This window comes from Haemorhous mexicanus, chromosome Z (assembly GCF_027477595.1).
Source record: "Haemorhous mexicanus isolate bHaeMex1 chromosome Z, bHaeMex1.pri, whole genome shotgun sequence".
Classification (NCBI taxonomy): Eukaryota; Metazoa; Chordata; class Aves; order Passeriformes; family Fringillidae; genus Haemorhous; species Haemorhous mexicanus.
In genome coordinates this window covers 50,835,106-50,854,445 of record NC_082381.1, presented here as the reverse complement: position 1 = coordinate 50,854,445, position 19,340 = coordinate 50,835,106, and the positions used below count along the sequence as shown (strand labels likewise).

Genomic DNA, 19,340 nt, shown 5'->3' with positions numbered 1-19,340 from the left:
TTATTTGTTAAAGAGACTATCTATTACGGATGGATTTCAATGATTGGAACATCAGGACTCTCTGGTCTTTCACAACAACAATTTCTTTCTGTTTGGGACACAGTTTTTTCCTTTATATGCATTCATGCCGTAGTTACAGTGTTGAGATTTCCCTTTAATTGCAGTTTAACTGGGAGGGGGAACTTGTTCCTTCTTCCAGTCAAATGTCTAAGTTATGAGCATGGGATTCTGGTCAAAATAATGTTCTTTTGCTTTAGAAGGGTAACCAAGTGTATACTTGTCAAAAACAAGTCATTAACTCCTTTTTCTCTTGGAGCCCCTGGGAACTTGTCCAGCTTCCTGGGAACGACTGAAAGGATTGTTTTTTTTGTTAACTGGGAGAGGTTTCCCGTCTTTTTTACTGTATCCAGCTTGCCTGTTCTGGCCTGCTTTAGAAACTTGGACCCTCCTTGCTAAAGGCATTTATAAGCTGCACAATCCTTGTCAGGTCTTGATGTAGTTTCTGAGGTGAATCAACTTTGCCCATTTCTAATGTACGTATAGATTTCTTTCCTATTCAATTAGAATCAAAGAAATGGGTATCAAGCTTTATCATTTGTATCAAACAGGTTGGAGGGCCACTTTTCTCTTCTTGTTAAAAAAAAAAAGGTAAAAAAAAAAAAAAGGCTTTAGGTCTTGCAATTTAGTTACCATCAAATGAAATAAAAATCAAATTATCTTATTTTTCACTTAGACACTTTCTTAAATTATGGAGTGCTTTAGGAGCAGCACTGCTAAGTAACGATGTGCAATTAATAACATTCATGACATTTTATCAACACAGAGAGGACATCAACCTATTCAAGTGGGCAAGTCCAGAGAAGGGTCGCTAAGATGATTAGAGGGATGGAGCACCTCTCCTGTGAGGAAAGGCTGAGAGAATTGAGTTTGTTCAACCTGGAAAAGAGAAGGCTTTGGGGTGACTTAACTGCACTTGAAGGAAGCCTATAAGAATGAAGGAGAAAGACTTTTTGCAAGAGCAGGATGAGGAGGAATGGCTTCAAGCTCAAAGACAGAAAGTTTAGATTAGATGTTAGGAAGTAATCTTTTCTGGGACAGTGATGAGACTCTGGAACAGGTTTCTCAGAGAAGCTGTGGATTCCCCAGCCCTGAAGGTTCTCAAGACCAGTCTGGATGGGGTAACCTGGTCTTGTGAAAAGTGTTCCTGCCCACAGCAGCAGGGTTGGAACTACACGATCTTTAAGGTCCTTTCTGACACAAGCCATTCCATGATTCTATGAACATTGCATAAGTGGAGCAGAGTCTCTGGAATTCAAATAATTATTGAAAATATAGAATCTGTGTTTTAAACAAATACATAGAAGTAAACTTCTTCCAAACTCATAGGTGCTAAACATCTTCCAGAGACATGTTCAGTCTTTGATAAAATTACTCTTAAGAAAAATGGGAACTTTTCAATGGTTTGAATTGGAGATAGGACTGTTTGTTAAGGGCAAACAAAATAAAAGAAATAATATAAGTAGTTCTCAGGAAAGGAAGTTGCTGGCTCTACTCAGAATCTAAAATTAAATTCTGCTGCTGCACATAATCTTATTTTAGCCTTGTAGGAAGCTATGCTCATATTCTTTGGCCAAAATTTAACTCACATGCATTTTTCTTACTAAAGTGATTTGTAATCTGTAAAAGAGAATATTGTCTAAATGTGACATTTCTGGTTTTTAAGTGATTGGAGAAAGCAGGAATTGCAATCTTTACTTTATTGTATATTTTTCTGCAGAGACCTAAAATGCAAACTGTTCTGTGAGCCTATTTATGAGGCATGAAGTTACTTTTGTTTTGCTTAACCAAGTGGCTGAAATGCTACCACCAGTATGTCTGGAATGTTATTTACTTGGTCTATTTCTGCAGTTTTTCTTTGTGCCGCTGTACACATGCCACAACTAAGGGTCATTTACTTAAAACTGACCAAAGTAATACCTTCAAAACTGTGGTTATTATTCTCATCAGGGGCTGTATAATAAAAGATTTATCATGTTCTTCACCTTCTGTGCTCACATTTTTCCGCCATCTCTCTCTCCTTTCATTCTCTTAATCGGAATTGCTTTTGGCAAAGATTTGGAGAGCTGCTGTTTTTACTTGCGTTTTTTGTGTTACTTGATTCCTTGATTTAGTACTTAACTTCTTACATTGTGTCTTACAATGCTCTCTGATTGAAATGTATTAACTTCCTTGGCTGGGTAACTGCTTCTTTTTATAAGGAGATAGTTTTATAAGGAGATAGCTTTACGGAGATAGTTGAGTATGTTTTTCTAGCTACATGTGTATCATATTTTATGGTTCCAGTGCCAGACATCCAACTGGTTGCAAGAAAACTGTGGGTGTTTTAACATTTCCAAAGGAAGGGTGGGATGGGTGGGGAGGCTTTTTGGAGCGCTGACAAATAATATTTGACTCTTGGAAATGTCTTAAGGACATAGACTCCCCTCCCATGCTTGGAAGACTAGACTTAAAGACCTCTGGTCTTGAAGGTATCCTTGTGTTTCATTTCCTTTGTAATTGAGAGAAAAAGTGAGAAAAGAGTTGAAATACAGATCATGGATACCATAGGTTAATGCAGGAACATTCTGTGGATGTTGGTTGGACCATTCTGTGGTCTTGGTTTCTGTCCTTGCTGCTCCCACCTGTGACATGATGCCCCGTTAACCCCTTGGATATTACTTGGAGGGCTTAATTCTGCCATTTTTATTTCCTAGATGTACTTAGTTTCAGAAGTTGTATCAGTTTTGAAATTTTAAGGTCTGTAACGTCTGTTAGCATACCAGAAATTGCCTTACAATAGAACATGACTTGGGAACTGCAGCAACTTGCAATTCAGGGTATTTTCAATAGCAGAGTGACAATTCATAACAGTTTTTCCCTGTAATTTCTTCTTGCTGGTGTACAAAGCAGAATAGATACAGACTGAATTGTTCCCCTGCTGTTGTGAAAAGCAGTTATCAGTAGATAACTGCTTCTCACTTCTGTGGTTGTAGTAAAAATGCTCTCCTCTCTCTGCATTTGCAAAAATGATCAACTCTTATCACAAGATGGTATCTTCTTAGCTTGTTTGAAGTTTTGACAAACACATGTGCTTTACTATGTGTGACTCTTTTTACTTTCAGATACTGATTTTTTTTTTCTTTATTTAATGTTTCTCCTTTATTTATTTCCATCTTTGATCATTTAACTGATAAATACTTGTTTTCAATATTAACACTGCTCGTATTTTATTATCCTGGCATATATATAAATGTTTCTATTGAAATAAACCAGTCTTGTAACATGAAAAATATAAAACTTTGGTTGAAGTTACTTCTTATAATTAATATCTGTTTGATGGTCAAATACCTTACAGCTATATGGTGGAATTTTAATTTGATTTTCTGCCATCCAACAATAAAGTACAACTTAATTCCTACAAATTCCTGAGATATAAACTATTCGTCATGACCTAGCAAGCCTACACTAATAAGAAGCTAACAGGCTAATAAAGCTGACCTGAAGGGAGCCTGCAAGAAAGATGGAGAGAGACTATTTACAGAGCATGTAGTGACAGGACAAGGTGGAATGGCTTCAAATTGAAAGAGAGTAGGTTTAGGTTAGATATTAGGAGACAGTTCTTCCTTCTGAGGATGGTGAGGCACTGGCACAGGTTTCCCAGGGAAGCTGTGGATGTCCCATCCCTGGAAGTGTTCAAGGCCAATTTGGATGGGTCTCTGAGCAACTGAGACTAATGAAAGCAGGAGAGTTGAAACCAGGGGATCTTCAGGGTCCCATCCAATTCAGGCCATTTTTTGGTTCTGTTATTATTATGTCCATGCAATACATGTTGTAACAAGTCAGTAACAGATTCTGTCACTCAATTCTCTTGTGCAGCCCACACATCATCTTTCTGTCACAAAGTGTACTGCCAGGAGGAAGCCATCTCTGTGGAACTCGTCTGTGCCACGAAATTGCTCATGCTTGGTTTGGACTGGCCATTGGTGCTCGTGATTGGACAGAAGAGTGGATAAGTGAAGGGTTTGCCACTTTTTTAGAAGATATATTTTGGGCTAGGGCACAACAGGTAAAGTGATGACACATTGCTTCAAAATTAATGTGGAAATCAAAATTATATGTGAATTAGATATAAATTACACCTCAAAACACAAACTGTATTATGAAGTAACACATTTTAAAATGATATTGGAATTCACATGCTTACTTGATTAAAAAAAAAAAGAAAGTGATCCACAATGAATACAAATCTTTACAGAGGTAGGGATCAGTGCAAATGAGAATACACCCATCTGTTTGTCAATGATTACCTTCCCACAAATTTTCTACTCAATTATTAAAATTCAATTATCAAACAATTCCTGTGAATTCGTTCCACTTCTGTTGTATACCTGAAACTGGAAAAATAAGCAGTCTTACTGCATATTATAATAGTCCAGGTACCGAATTAAAATTGTTTGGTTTTGTGCAATGGATGACCGAGAAGTGTACCTCAAAGCAAAATAGAAGATGATTTTAAATGGGACACACTGGCACTTACACTTTTTTTTCTCTTCTACTGCCTATCAAGTTACTGTCAAAGACTTAGAAATCACTGCCTCCCTTAAGGTGAAAAGTTCATAAATTGCATGTCAGCTGGTAAAGTGTTTCTGATGCTACTCTTACTTTTGTAGTACCTCTGCTACTTAAAGCATTTAATGTGTCAATCCTTTCTAGCTGTACCTTCGTCAGGTTCTACCCCTTTAGTCTGCAGATTTCCACCTGAGCAAAAGTATGGTAGAACTGGGAACTGACATAATACACTCCTCTGAACCTCCATTTTATTAAGTATACTGCATATTTATTGTACCAAACTAAACAAAGTGCCTTGTTATGTACCATATTTCTGGAAAAAGAAAGAGAGAAAGGCTGTCTAAACACTTGGCTTTTTCCTTTTGGTTCTAAAAACTAAAAGGGACTAAACTTGTGCCCTCACATAGAGCATAGCTGCCCTGCTGTGAGCTGTTCACATTAATTCTTTGTTTTTGTTAGTCACTTGAAAGCATTTGATTGTAGTAGACATCTTCCTTGGAACTGAGTGTAAAGGAGAAAACAAAAGAACAATGTGATTAGTTCCCTTGTTGTAAGGCATACATTTTGAACATTATTGAGTAGTTATGATGCAATGCAATCATAGAAATTAAGGATTATGAGTGTATTCCATAGTGCCTGAGAATAATTTCAGTTGTGATTGAATGTAATGCAGGGTAGTATTATCTGCTTTTTCTTTCCCCAATTTCCCATCTATTCTTATAATAGAGAAACATAAATTATAATTATGTTCAAAACAATTATTTATCAGCTGGCAACCTGGCATTTATTTCATAAGGAGGAATCTCTGTTAATATTACGTAAATGGGGGAAACACAGCAGGGATCTCTCAGGAGAAGTAGTGGCAGAAGTAGTAGGAAAGAAGAGTGAAGTCAAGACACAATGTAGCTCTTTGCTTTCAATTTGGGAAGGGTAAGGATGCATCCAAAACCTCTATGCCAGGTAACTCTACTGTAAATTCGGTTTGTTTCTTGCCATTTGCTAAAGAGAAAACAACATGCCCATCTCTCTCCTCAGTCAGCACTATTTAACTGACTATTGATTTGATGTGCACAGTGTGGCTTTTGTTTTCCTTAGTGCTGCTATTATCTCTCATAGCAGCAACTGTTATTTTTTTGTCATGGGTATTGACAGCCTTTCCTGCCTCTTCTGCACAATAAAGAGAAACAAACCAAGTTTCTTGCCCTGCAAATTGTTGTTGTCTGTTGGGAAACAGCAATCAGTGATGTGTGTTTTTTGTTTACTAAGCAGCTGTCACATGATGAAACAAAAGGACAGCAGGAATTGAAAGCTTTACTTCGCTGGCGCAGACTCAGAGATGAGGTGCAAAACTCTGAAGAAGAGCTGCAAGTTTTAAGGTAACAATATGATAGCACCATCATTGCTGTTGTATTTTCACTCTCTCCTGTTTTCCACATTTTCTCCCTTCAAAAGATATACATCTGAATCATCTGATTAAATCCACTGCATTTCCTTATTTCCTTCTAATAAAAAAAGAAAATGCAAATTAAACTGGCTGGGTTATACATCTTGACTATAATACAATTGCTTCTCCCTTTGTTATAGAAAGCTTTTAGAAAACCATGGGATTATTTTTAAATGAGTTGTCTCTGAGCTGTTTACAAGAGCTTCTATTCAGGGATAAAAGAAAAGACCATTTCCTGAAAAAGATCACTTTTGGAAGCCAAAACAGAGTCATTTTCTGTAGCTGAAGACATGTACATACATTAGTATGGTATTTAACTGCCAAGCTGAATGAAGGTTTAAAAAACAAGGAAAAAGTAAAACATATAAACTTGATAGACCTACATTCTAGTTAGAAATTGCTAATAGTTATATTTAAAATAGATTTTTGGTCTTTAGGTATCAGAAGGTAAACTCAAGGCTCCTTTATAGATAGCTAAAGACAGTCTTCCTTTGCCAGCGATAAATAAACTGTTCTGATTGGTGTGTTAGGAATTTTCAAAGTCTTTGATCTTGAGTGTCTGTCTAATTCAAGATCCACTGAGCCTCTATGGCTTGTCTTCTCACGATCTTTGACCAAGAATAATGAGTGTACTAACCCTACTTCAAATTAGCCATCATTTCTGACCAAATCATGGAAGTACAGGGACAGATTTCAAACAATTATGTAGTCTATTCTCCTGCTCTGAAATAAAGGCAGTACACAGAGATCATCCTAAGTGGGTTCTTACTAACATGTTCTTAGATGGCTTCAATAAAAAAGTTTTCATAAGAGAGACAAGTTGTCTCAAATAGTTGGTGTTAAGAGTTAAAAATTGCTTCCTAATGCACAACTGAAATCCTGTTTATTTCAAACAATGTATATTTCATTTCTTTCTTTCACCAAGTGGAAGTGAAGAATAAATTGATACCCATCTTCTAGATTATCAACTTTTAAATGTTTTTGGAAGACTGTTGCCATTTCATTTGTTTAAGGTCTTCCCTTCTTCTTGTGCTTGATCAGTAGAACCTAAAAGGCTCTATTATATTTGGACACTCTAGAGAGTGCTCACCAACATAGAGGTTCCTCTCCAAGGCCTCATGTAATCCAAAAGCATATCACCATCTGTGTAACTGTAGTCTTCCACTGATCTGTTTTACTGTGTGTTTACTGATGAGTTGTGTATCTATGTGTAAGCAGAGTCAATGAAGTTACACAGTTGTGTAAATGTTCAGGTGTGTAATTTGATCATAGTGGTAAATGCAAAAGCTTAATCACTAGTTGTTTTACAGCTGCTGTCAACACAACTACCAATTTACATGCTGAGTTTTGTTTGGTTTAAATATGTTTTTTTAGATAGTGTTTCTTGGGATATGATGCTTATCTGGATAACTGTTTTCCGTTTTCAAAATTACGGAATCACATTTGTTGTCTTTTGTATTTATATAGCTGTTACTTTTAATCAAATGTTATATGGTATAAATTTTCAAAATAATTTTTCTAAGGGCCATAACCCTTTGTAGTTTGAAACTCAAGAAGGATTGATTTATTTTGAAAATGAAACTTACAGTTTCTATTGACTTGCACATTTATTCGACATAATAATAAGCATTTTTCTTACCTTTTGGATAGTAGTATTCCTAATGCTAATACAAAAGAGTGAAAAATAATTTCTCATTTGAAAAATGTGTCTCCAATAAACACTTTAGGCCAGGCACAGGATGCCACTTTGCGATTCTGGCCATTTCTTCTTCTCTGATATCTCTAGTTCCTTGTGATTGCATTTAAGGACTGACTCATACTGATTTCAGTCAGATACAAATATTTTCTACTATTTTTGTAGTGTAGACATGAATAAATTCTCTTTTTGCATATTTACTGGGTTTTTTTTCCTTTTCTTCATCCTTCTGAAAATATGTCTCATGCTTTCCAAAACTGGCATGTAAGAGAGAAAATCTCAGCCCTGGCCCTTGGTCTGGGTTGTGAGTCTGTACTGAGGCTTGGGCTGGTTCTAACTTGTGTTTTTATACAGAAATTTAAACGTAAATTATAACTATTTGTTTCTTCTTGCCAATCATTTCAGGAAGAAAAAAATCAACCAACTCATTCTTCCCAAGCATAAGCTCGTTCTTCCATTACGTTTTTTGTTCCCTGCTGATCATATGATCATTTGTGCTTTCTCCTGACAGCTGGAAAATCTGCTCCAAACTTACCAGCTGATCCTATAAATTTTTGATCCATCAAATGAATACCTTTTTAGACTGGGTGAAAGCCACTCAGCAAACTGATGATCAGCCTGTTGTTTCTTTTTATTATGGGTACTTGGTATTGTGTTATAGTAAGTAGCATGTCATAAGCTACTTGTAAAAAAAGAGGTCAGGTAAGAAAGAAATTGGATGAGTGTCTTTTCGACAGGCAGCAGCTCTGAAAGGCAGCATGAGCAAATCTTACCATTGAAGAAGGAGTTTGTGGCACATCCAGGCTCATACAGGATGAAACTTCCAACAGACCTGTGCCTGTTTTCTCAGAGAATTTGAAAAAAAAACCTGCAGGGATAAAAGCACCTATGAAAAAGGTCTTGGCACTCGTTTTGCTGGTGATCATGAACACCAGCACTCTCATCTCTCCTGTTAGGAAAGCAAAGAAGAGCATTCTGTTCTGCAGAATAAAGTTGGTGTTGACATTTGTTTCATCTCCTGGCCCTTATGGCTGAACTGCATCTTGTGGTAATTCATTAAGTCAAGCCAATATTGATATCTAACTCTAAATTAGTCTCTGAGTTCTCTCCATTTGTGTCAGGTCCATTTTGTCCTGAAGCAATGCTTTTGACTGCTCTGTAGGTGTTTGAAGAGTTCTATTCTATCTGATAGGAAATGTGCTTTCAGATGGTCTCTCACAGTCTCTGTGTAAGTTTTCATGACCACCTGGCACATCAGAGCATTTAATTACAAAGGACATCCCAGTGCACTGTACTTTTACTAGTGCAATGTACTCATCTGCCCAGCAAATAGAAAGCAGCATCTTCTTCCTCCTTCAGAATTTTTCCAGTGTCTAAAATGGGCCAGATAGCATCTTGAATATTTTGAGGCAGCTTGCCTTTAGCATTATGGTAGACTTTATCTACAAGGTTAGATGCAGCTTTTGTAGGTCAGTGTAACAAATTTTCAATCTTTGTATTTTAATGTCTGGTAAATACAATAAACATTGCTTTAAAATAGTGTTCTGAAGTCCTGATAGCAGAGAACAGGGTTACATTCTAAATAGTTACACTCCTTTACAGACATTTTCAAGAATATATATACAGCCTTTGCAGAGGAATGTGTATATGTTTTCTGTATGGAATTCTTCACTACCATCATCCAGATGCAATACTTCTTTCTGGTCAGTCCTAGGATCTACACAGGCACAAAGTCAGAGGAGGAAGGAAGTATGGTTGCCTGATTTAGAGCCACTGTGATTATGAGAAAGATTTCAATTTAGTGTGGATTTTGTAGCCTGTGCTCAAACTCCATTTTTCAAAGTCAATAGACAGGGCTATTTATTAAGAGAAATGAAGCAGTTTTTGCATCTTATGTATGCAGAGAATGATGAAAAGTTATGTATGGAATGTCAGCAGGTCTTCCTTCCAGGAGACTGATCCAGAAGGGAAATAGCTGGATTTCTGCTTTCGTACAGTGGGTCTGCAACGCTTACACACTCTGAAAGAACTGGAGTTGCCATAGAATAAGAAAACAGTTACTGGTATTGTTCTTTCAATGTTGAGGGAAGATCTTACTGGAAAGATATTTATGAATGATAACATGGAAGAGGACTGTGTCAGAAACACAGTGTAAAATGAAATCTGGTTTTTTCTCTCTATTTTATTTCAAACAGTTACATTTTATGAAAATTTTGTGTACAGTAGATTTCATGAGCACAGGCCCTAATAATAATAATGTCTAAAAATACCCTGATTTAGCACTCTGGACAAAACTTTAATAGGAAACTGTGACACAGATATAAGAAAGGAAGAACGCTTCCCTCAAATGAGACATGATATGGAAAAAAATTTGATCATAAAGCTCTTGAAATCACTCCTGCATGAGTGGTGTGGTTTTTAAGGATCTTGCCTTGCTGTGGCCATATTTCCCCTATTCTGCAGAAATGAAGGGAAAGACATTTGGTTTTGAAGACTGGCCATTTCAAAACCCACATTTAGAATTGGAGAGGTTGTTTTAGTCACAGCGTTCGGCTCCTAAGACAGGCAACTGTTCTCAGACTGCTGTTAGTTGGGATGTTTTCTGAATGGAAGAAAAAAATCTATATGATCTTCAGTACTATGCCTGTGAAGGCACTTCTTACAGAAGAAGAAAAAATGCTTGCATAGTTTCTTTTTGGTTTCAGTCTGTGCTTTTTCGTGCCTAAAGTTCCTCCACACTTAACTATTGTAGATTTGTGGCATACTAGATGCTGTATTACATTTTAAATCAGGCAGTAAATAGTATTTTTTTTTTAGGTATTATTGTCTGTAAACCTCAAGCCTGTGTGCAAAATACTTCCTCTTCTAATATTTGAACTACATTTCTTCCAACACAAATGGAAAAATAAAAATCAGAACACATTCTGCAGCAGTCTATTGCATGCAGATGAAGGAGGTTATTCTTGCAAGGATAGTCATGTAAGCTGTTAAGCCAAAGTTCAGGTAAAAAAAAGAGAAAACTCGAACATAGTGACTTCACTGTCTTCCCCTCCACTTCCCCTTCCCTTAAAATGTTGTTTTTGTTTGTTTTTTTCTCTTTGTTCATAAGGTGTCTGCACTGGAAAATGACATGCAACCTGGTGTCATGCTGGCTGTAAAAAGACTACACCAACCTACTGATGAATTTTATTTAGAAGAAAATTGACCTGTTAGACTGCCTAAGTCAATTTATATATTTATGTTGAAGAAAAGGCTAAACTAGTCACTGGTGTTTAAAGTTATTATGCCACACAATGCTTTCAGCTATCAGAACCTGTAATGTATGACTTATTTCTTTACTTACTTATCCAAAACTTAATTAGTGTGTTTCCATTTAGGCCCAAAAAGGAGAGCACAGGAGAACTGAGTGAGTCTGGAGCCTCTGTTGTCAAATATGGTCTTAAAGCAGAAAAAATCTTCATGCAGGTTCACTATTTGAAGGTGAGTGTTGTCAGCTGATTTTTACTGAGATTGCTTTATGAATATCATAAAGACTTCAGTCTTCTAGATATCAGAAAATTCATAGCTTCTGCCTTTATTTTTTGCAGGGTTATTTTCTTTTACGATCTCTGGCAAGGAAAATAGGAGAGGTCTCATACCTTGCATCTTTACAGAAATTTGTCATTAAGTTCCATGGGCAGCTTGTCCTTTCTCAGGTATTGTGCTTGTTCTACACCTCTGGGAAAAACAAACAACCCAAATGTTTGGATTGGCTGCCTAAATCATAACTTCTGGTTGTGATGTAAGGGGAGAGGCAATGGTAATTTGGCAATATAGGTAAATTTCCCACCTGGTAGAGGGCAGAACATTTTTTTCACGCTGACGCTTGAATCACACTCTAGTATCCAATAATAGAAACAGCAAGGGATATTTTTTTAACAATATACTTCAAAAGGCCAATGTTCATAGGTAATGATATTCTCAAAAATAGGGTCATATACCATGCTGGAATTATTGCCTGTGATCTTTTAGCTTGTGGGTTTTAGTTGTGATCAGTCTTGTCTTTTCCCTGATTCCTCTCTGTTTTTGAAAGAGAAGAGTTACACTTCTGAATTTATTTTCTTTCTCTCTGCATGTTGTTTCATTCAATGCTTCTAATCTCACCCTATTCCTTATAAGGACAAAGCCAAGTAGGGTTATAAGTAGAAATTTACCTCCTGCTAGCTCTTTCTGTAAAAACTCATGTAACTACTGTCTCTAGTTTTGTTTTGATTTAGAAAATTACATACCTCTCTGAGCCCAAAGTTCTAGGAATCCTGCACTGGTGATGAATCCAGCTTGCACAAATAGCAGTGCAGCTTCAGTAATGCTGTGAAAACAACCATTCATGGGGGTGTCTGTGAACCAGGTCACTGAACTCATGCTTGGAACAAAATCCACAACATAACAAATATTTAGCATTGCTAGGAGAGCAGTGTGATGACAGTGAGGGGCAAGAGAAGAGAAAAGAGGGGCTATGAGTGACTTTCTGAAACCACCTTCTTTGCTGAAGGTTGAAAGGTCTAGTGCTTGAAATATTTGAGGATATTCAGGACAGTGATAAATGTTTCCTTGAAACACTGAGTAAGGGCCTCTGATGTTGCATAACGGAAGTCTAACACTTGTTTCTTCCAGCCACAGTGATTTTTTGCTGCATGCATTCTGTTTTGAATCTCACAGAGTGAGATGTATGCCCAGGTATCTTACAAATAGCTTACGGACTTGTGATTTCTTTATATGTCAAGTCACCCAGAAGTTAGGAGCAGTAGCTCTTAATTTAGCATTTCTGCCCTGTGGAGGAATGTTTGGGGTTTTAAGGGAGTTAACACTGCTGCAGCTGTTTCCTGTGCCATGTTATTGAGACCGTAAGCAGTTACATTTGGCATAGTGTGGAAAATGCCAGTAACTATATGAGCCTTGTATACATTAGGGTATCCAAAATCATAAAAATTATGCCTCACTATTACACAGCTGGAAGAATTTTGAAAATTATAGAAGTCATAAGACTGCTAACAACAACAAGAAGCCCAGTGTTTTAAGCTGGTGGTAAGAAAGATGCTCAGATTTTGGTAAGAAAATGTTAGCTTGTTGCATGTGGTTGATCTGGGGTTAATCGTGTCAGTAGACTGAATGCTGCAAAATGTTCAGCAGAACTGAACATTTTGTTCAGTTCTGTACTACTAGTCATGGTAGCTAGCTAGCACATAGACTAACTATCTACTGTAGCTTACCTACTCCAGTCTCCTAAGATTAAATACTACAGCCAGAAACATCCATTTTGGTTATTGGATAAAAAACTGCTCAGTGTTTTGTTATTGAATTATTGGAGCAAAAGTTAAACTTTTGTTTCTTTGGCTACTTTTTATTTGGATATGTGCAATATGTCCATAACTATGTGCTTAATATATGTAAAGAAAAAGAAGGGTACTTTTCTTCATTCAGAAATACCACCTGATATGGTGGAGAAAGAGTGTGGTACATTAAAACTTCTGTTGTTCGCTTTTGTGCCTTTACCTTGTCTACCATCAGCCTAAATCCAGCTCCTAGAGAAATTATTGGGAAGAGAATTTTAACGTAATACTGGTTTTTTGTCACTGAAAAATGCAAATGTGATAGGGCTATATCCAATTAAAATGCATTTTCTGTCTTTGTAAGAAATCTTTAACATTGTGGTTTTTGTTGGGGTCTGGTATAGGTAGATAAGGAATCACAGCAGGAGTTGTAAACGTAGAAGCAATGAAGTCAAGTTAGTACAAAGTTTCTTATTCAAGATCCTTCTTGAACAAACATGCTGTCAGTGATTAAATGAATAAAAAATTAAAAATAAATAGAGGTGCAGATGGCAAGTTTAAATATTTTAGTGCTATACTTTCACCTTGTCCAGATTAACTGTAAAAGTTCCTAGGTTTAGGAATTGTGGGAATGAGGGAAAGTAAAACAGTGAAAAATTGCCCACGTTATGAATACTAGTCTTGTTTTAAGCGGTGTTTGTAGTAATTTTCCCAGACGGGAGCTGCAGGTGCAAGGAAATTACTTCAGATGTGAAACATTAATCAGTTTGCCTTTTTCCTTCATTTTGCTTGCATGCCTAGTAGATTTTTAATCGTAGCTTTATTTTAGTTGAGTTAGCAACAGATGAGTAATGCAAATCTGGAATATTTGAGAAGGATTAAAAAAAATATTCCATTTTTATTTTTATGAGAGATTTCACTTACTAATTGCTTTGAGTGAACTTTTAAAATAATGACTGGAGTGTTTTGACTATAAATAAAAAGGAAGAAGTGCAAGTTGCTGGTACTCCTAACAGAGTTAAAGTTGTTGTTCCATGTCATCTTGAAATTAAAATACCTTGGAAACTGAATTGTTTGTGGAGTTTGATTCTCGTGTGGTTCTGTTGGTTATAAAGGGCAACAAACTGACTTTTGACTAAAGCTAGATGGAGGTTGCATTGCCTGGGGCTTACACTGTTAAGCTGTCTGGCTGATGATTGTGGCCTGATAATAAAACATATAGGCGGGGGGAGTCTTGCTTACCCTAGACAGGAAGTTGTCTCTTTGGAGGTGCAGTCTAAGATTGTCACCAAAAGCCAGAAGAATGTCTAGGGAAGGAATTCCAAATAAACAGGAGTCTAGAAGGGTGCTAGCTATTTATTTTTCCCACCCAGAAGGGACAAATTAATATTTGCTACTTAGTTATGTTATTTACAAACTGCATATTTTTTAGGAATAGTTTAACTTTGAGTGGAAAATTCCTTCAAGGAACTGGATGCAAGTGTAGTCGAAGTTTATTTGTTGCCAAGTGAATGTCCATTTGGACTTATCACTTTCAGTCATGACATCTCCACTGTTTTTATCCACCTCATTATATTCCAGTCAGAGAATTTAAACAAAAGTATCTGTTGGTTGTAGAAATGACTTGAAATGTCTGGATTTGAGGTTTTAATATTAAGACATAATTTGTCTTTTAATATTGAGTGTTCTTTTTTTGATATCAATATGTGTAATCAGGGAGAGGTGCTTGCCTAGTGCTCCAAAACAATTCAAGGGTAGAAACTTGCTGGCCATTGCTCAAGACAAAAGTTGGAGTAGTAATAAAATATCTATTGGTATGAAATAAAAGGTCTTCTAACACCACACATATCTAGTTAATGCTTTAACTAGTCTTAATTTCCAGTTACTTCCTTCAACCTACTTCTCAGTTTTTGGGTCCTGGCTCTACTTTCTTTTGACTCAGACACAGTACATCCATTAACAGAGTAAAGAAAATTTCTCCTTGATGTCAAATTCACAGTCTGTATCCAGATTTGATCTGCCCAGCAGAAGCCCAGTGTTAAACCTGTGATTAAAGTTATTGGCTTCAGTCAGGACTATGGTGAGAGTGGATGAGAGTCACCAGAGAATTTAATTATGAGGGGCTAGCAGATTCTTATAAAATGTGTTGAATTCACTTTTTCAATGGTTTTTTCAGCTTGGCCAAATGTCAGTAGAATTCCACAAACTGCAGAATAACAGTTTCTTTATATAGAGAAAAGTTGTTTTCTAGCCTTGGGGTCTCTAGCCAGGTAAGAACAACAGGAATATAAGAAAGTTATATTATTTAATCAGTTTGTTAATCTTGCAGCACAGTGGTAGCATGTAGTTTCTAACTCATATATTCTTTATACCTTCATTGAAATACTTGCAACAAAAACAAACAAAAAAAAACCCCCAAACTATCATTTGCTTTATTGTCTGATCCAGAATTTAGTTATGATTACCATAGCCATCCACAAGTCTTTGCCTCAAGCTGTAAAATAACTAAAGCATCTTAAAGAAGTGGCATCAAATCTTAAAAACCCCCACATTATCCTCTGAGTTTTCTCCTGGACATTTCTGAACCATTTCATCTGCAGAGGAAGAAAAAGTAGCCTGAGAGTAAAATTTCACTCCAGATAGTTAAAATGACAAAATTATAAACAGCTGAAAAGTCAGACCTATGAGATGCGTTATGCAGACTTGATAATAGGCAAATATTAAAAGCCATGCTAATATGAGCTAACTGGTAATTTGCTTTCCTACTCTGTTATGGAGTGTTGAAATTCGAGCAGTTAAAATAATATATGATATATTAATCCTAATTTTAAAAAGGCCTGTAGAATGACAGTGCCTTTTTGTTGATGTTTGGAAAACAAAGGAGATGCTTAATTTCATAGTATTGTATACAGATTATAAAACCATACACTATGTGATTGATTATGAAAAGTTGATGGAATCTAACCAGGGAATCTAGCTGCATTAATGTATACAAAGTGCAAATGCTGTGAAGGATAATCACTTTAGGTTTACTATTCACACACTTTTGAAATAACTCTAACTATGATCTTCCTTATACCATATTCTTTATTTACGTGTAAGCTTACTCTGTATCTCCAGCAAAACTTCCACAAGTGGAAGGAGACAGTATTTCTCTGTTTATATACAGAATAATGTAATGTTTACATACAGAAAAACTACAAGTAGTTGTATGAAATAAAAGGATTTCACACATCATCATCATCATGTCTGCAATACACTGTGACTGGGACAAAATGACTCCTGTCACAGTTAATGATGGCATTCTTGCCACAGCAACACTGAGCCCAGCACTATGTAATTTACTTTTTGTTATAAGTCAATTTTGCAGTCACTGCAATGCAGCCTGAGTCTCACTTAAAATCTAAAGAAGGAAGCCTTAACTGTGTTACCAGTAATTTCAATTTGCAGTCAGTCTTACTTTGATTCTTTAACAATGCCATACTCAGACAAAGAAACAGTATCATTTGTTGACTGTTATGGCATAGTCCATAAATAAAAGACTTCTGCCTTTTAGGAAACATTCTTCAAGACCTTAGAGAGCAACAGTTTGCAGTTGTTGCACAGTACAGTCAGCCTGTACTTGTATACTGAAGCGAGAAACATTATTAGCCTATGAAACTTGTCTCCACAAAGATAAGTATTAATAAAGCAGGTGCATTGGCTTTATGAAACAGCATATAAATGAATAATTCATATTAATAAATCCCATTATTATGTGATTGTTTAAAGGAGTGTATTCTGTCAAAATGAATGTCATTAAAATCAAGTTATGTAGAACATAGAGTGCCAGAGAACCTTTTAATGATGTCAGGTGTAACTTTCTTAAGAGGGCTTATCATACTGGTATGAGTGAGGATGATAGTAATGTTCTTCCATTGGCATTGCATTGTCTTTGTAAAACCATGAAAGAAATTCTAGCTACCTTTTATTTGAAGAATTTACCCCTTAGTTAATATGGTTGTGAGCAATATTGCAAATTTTGTCACAGAATGAGGAGTAGTTGTGGTCTAATCAGGCACACGCACTAAGGAAGAAAAAGCTTTATGTAGTTAGGTAATTAAGGACAATGTGATAACATAAGCACAGTGAAGAGAGTGTAAACACCCTTAAATTTGGTGTTACTTAACTTTTGTATGTAAATCTGCAGCCTTTAACAGTTTTATATTTGATTGTGTGTGTGTAAAAAAGTAGGAACATGGAAGTGTGTTAGCATGGTCAGCAGGCTTTTCAAATCCCTTTTCTCTCAATGTTGACACTCCTTGCTTGAATGGGTTGGAAAACTGACAATATAATATATATATATAATAAATAACAATAAATAACAATAGGCATTATGTTGTTATTATATCACCATAGTGGATATATAAACTTTTTCTTATCATTCTGTTATCTGTAGTCTTTAATCTCTCCCTAGTAGTGAAGACACAGGATTATGGCTTCATAAACATACTAACTGTGCTCCTCTGTTCATTTTCCAGGATTTTCTTAGCATGCTGTTGGAAGACATTCCTAAACAAAAACAGTAAGTAAGAACTGGGCTAGAAAAGCCAAAGAAATATGTAGAAAAAAGATTTTAATATGTGCTGGCCAGAAATAGTGCTAGCCTGAAGATTCCCATTACGTACATACTCAGCAAATGGTTATCCTATACCATGCTCTCCCCAAACAGTGCCTTTAACTTGCCTGTCAGGTCAGAGGTGATGTCGTGTGTTCACTATGCAATCTGAAGTGCCAGGCACAGCTGCCTGCTCAAACTAACCTGTGATTCTCTTGCCAGCTGCTTTTGGCACATGGTGCCCTAGAGCAAGGATGCCAGAACTTTGCTGTGGGTCTGTGATACCAGAGAAGATGGATTTTTTCACGTAGTCCGGTACCATCATCCCCTCTCAGTCATAGATTGTGCTGCATGAGGAAAGATGGAAAACGTGAATGTAAATTGAGCATTAATTTCCTGATGCGTTCTTCAAAATACTCCTGTGTGTGACTGTGACTGATTGAAGATGATAGTCGTTAGCAGCACTTTGAGGCTTATATTTTGGGTTGTTCTGTGCTATTCTAGACTCTGCTACAAATAAAGAGTCTTTTGTAGAGGAGCTTTACATGTTACAGTTTTAAAAAATACTCACTTGAAAAATACAGTGTTGAAGGCCAGGATTGAAAAAGTGTTCATAACTCTGTGTGAGTGCTTTGGAATAAAAAAAAAGATGATATTCATAGAGGTCAAATGTATTGAGTTTTTTAGTGAAACACTTTTGTTCCTGATGTTTGAGGAACAGAGAAACTAGTTGCCCTTGAGAAAATATGTTTTGTGGCATCTCAGGTTTAGTTCGGGTGCTTTCAGATTCTCCAGTGATGTAGTAGATAATACTCTCTATATATGATTCAATATAGTTTCTACCCCAAATATAATGAGGTATATTATATGGAATAGATGTGAAAGGGATTTTTTTAATGGAATGATTATACTTTGGCAGGTTAAAAAAACTTCTGTTTTCCTTCCTTTGATTTTTTATTTGTGTTTCTCCGAACTCTAAACCCAGTGCAAAATGTTTTGTTGCAAAAACATCCATTTTTCTGCCTAAAAAGATACTTAAACTTTCAGTGAGACTAATGCAAAAGTAGTGTGGCTCCATTTGTGATGGATCACATTCCAGAATGTATGAAAGAAATGTCAGATATATGGTAATTCATTTTACAGTCATATATATAGCATATCTGAACTATTTATTGACAAAATTACTTGGCAGATATCAGCAGCAATGAAAAGAATCTTGATATACAGAAGGCCTTCATTTCTTATCTGCTGGGAGGCTGTTTTTTTTCATTTTTGAATACATTCTGTGGCTAGTACAGAATACTCACCTGAGGTAAGAAAAAAGGGAGGAAAGATAAAAATCAAATATTTTTAGAGACCATGTGCTGATGACTGCTTTTTTGCACAAAGTTTGATGTGGGAGTGAAGTGCCTTTCAATATTAGAGCAAAAATACTGTGTAGCACATAAAACCTCTCAGGCTTGTGCGGTTCTACCAAGTAAAATTTAAAGCGTTTACACTACACCCTTCAAACTTGACAAATATTAAGCACTCTAATACACTGAAGTTTGTGATGGAGCCTGGTCTTAATCATAAAAAAAACAAAAGTAAAGAGACATTTGTAGTAGGTAATCAAACCAAATCTTGCCCTCAGCTGTGGCCACAGGGACAAACTATGTAGAACTTGGCTTATGGGAGACTTTTGTA

General features: G+C 36.2%; 1 protein-coding gene across 11 annotated transcripts in view; it reads left to right on the top strand.

Annotated features, from left to right (window-relative positions):
• Positions 1–19,340, top strand: part of AOPEP (aminopeptidase O (putative)) — a 183,768-nt gene that overhangs the window by 65,079 nt on the left and 99,349 nt on the right. For 8 of the 11 annotated variants that reach the window (XM_059873543.1, XM_059873541.1, XM_059873540.1 and 5 more), the window contains 5 exons: positions 3,916–4,105; positions 5,875–5,984; positions 11,126–11,228; positions 11,336–11,443; positions 17,578–17,621. In XM_059873543.1, coding sequence (XP_059729526.1) covers positions 3,916–4,105; positions 5,875–5,984; positions 11,126–11,228; positions 11,336–11,443; positions 17,578–17,621 — 555 coding nt within the window. The remainder of the gene's footprint in view (positions 1–3,915; positions 4,106–5,874; positions 5,985–11,125; positions 11,229–11,335; positions 11,444–17,577; positions 17,622–19,340) is intronic. The other 3 variants (XM_059873542.1, XM_059873539.1, XM_059873537.1) reach the window with 1 other exon arrangement.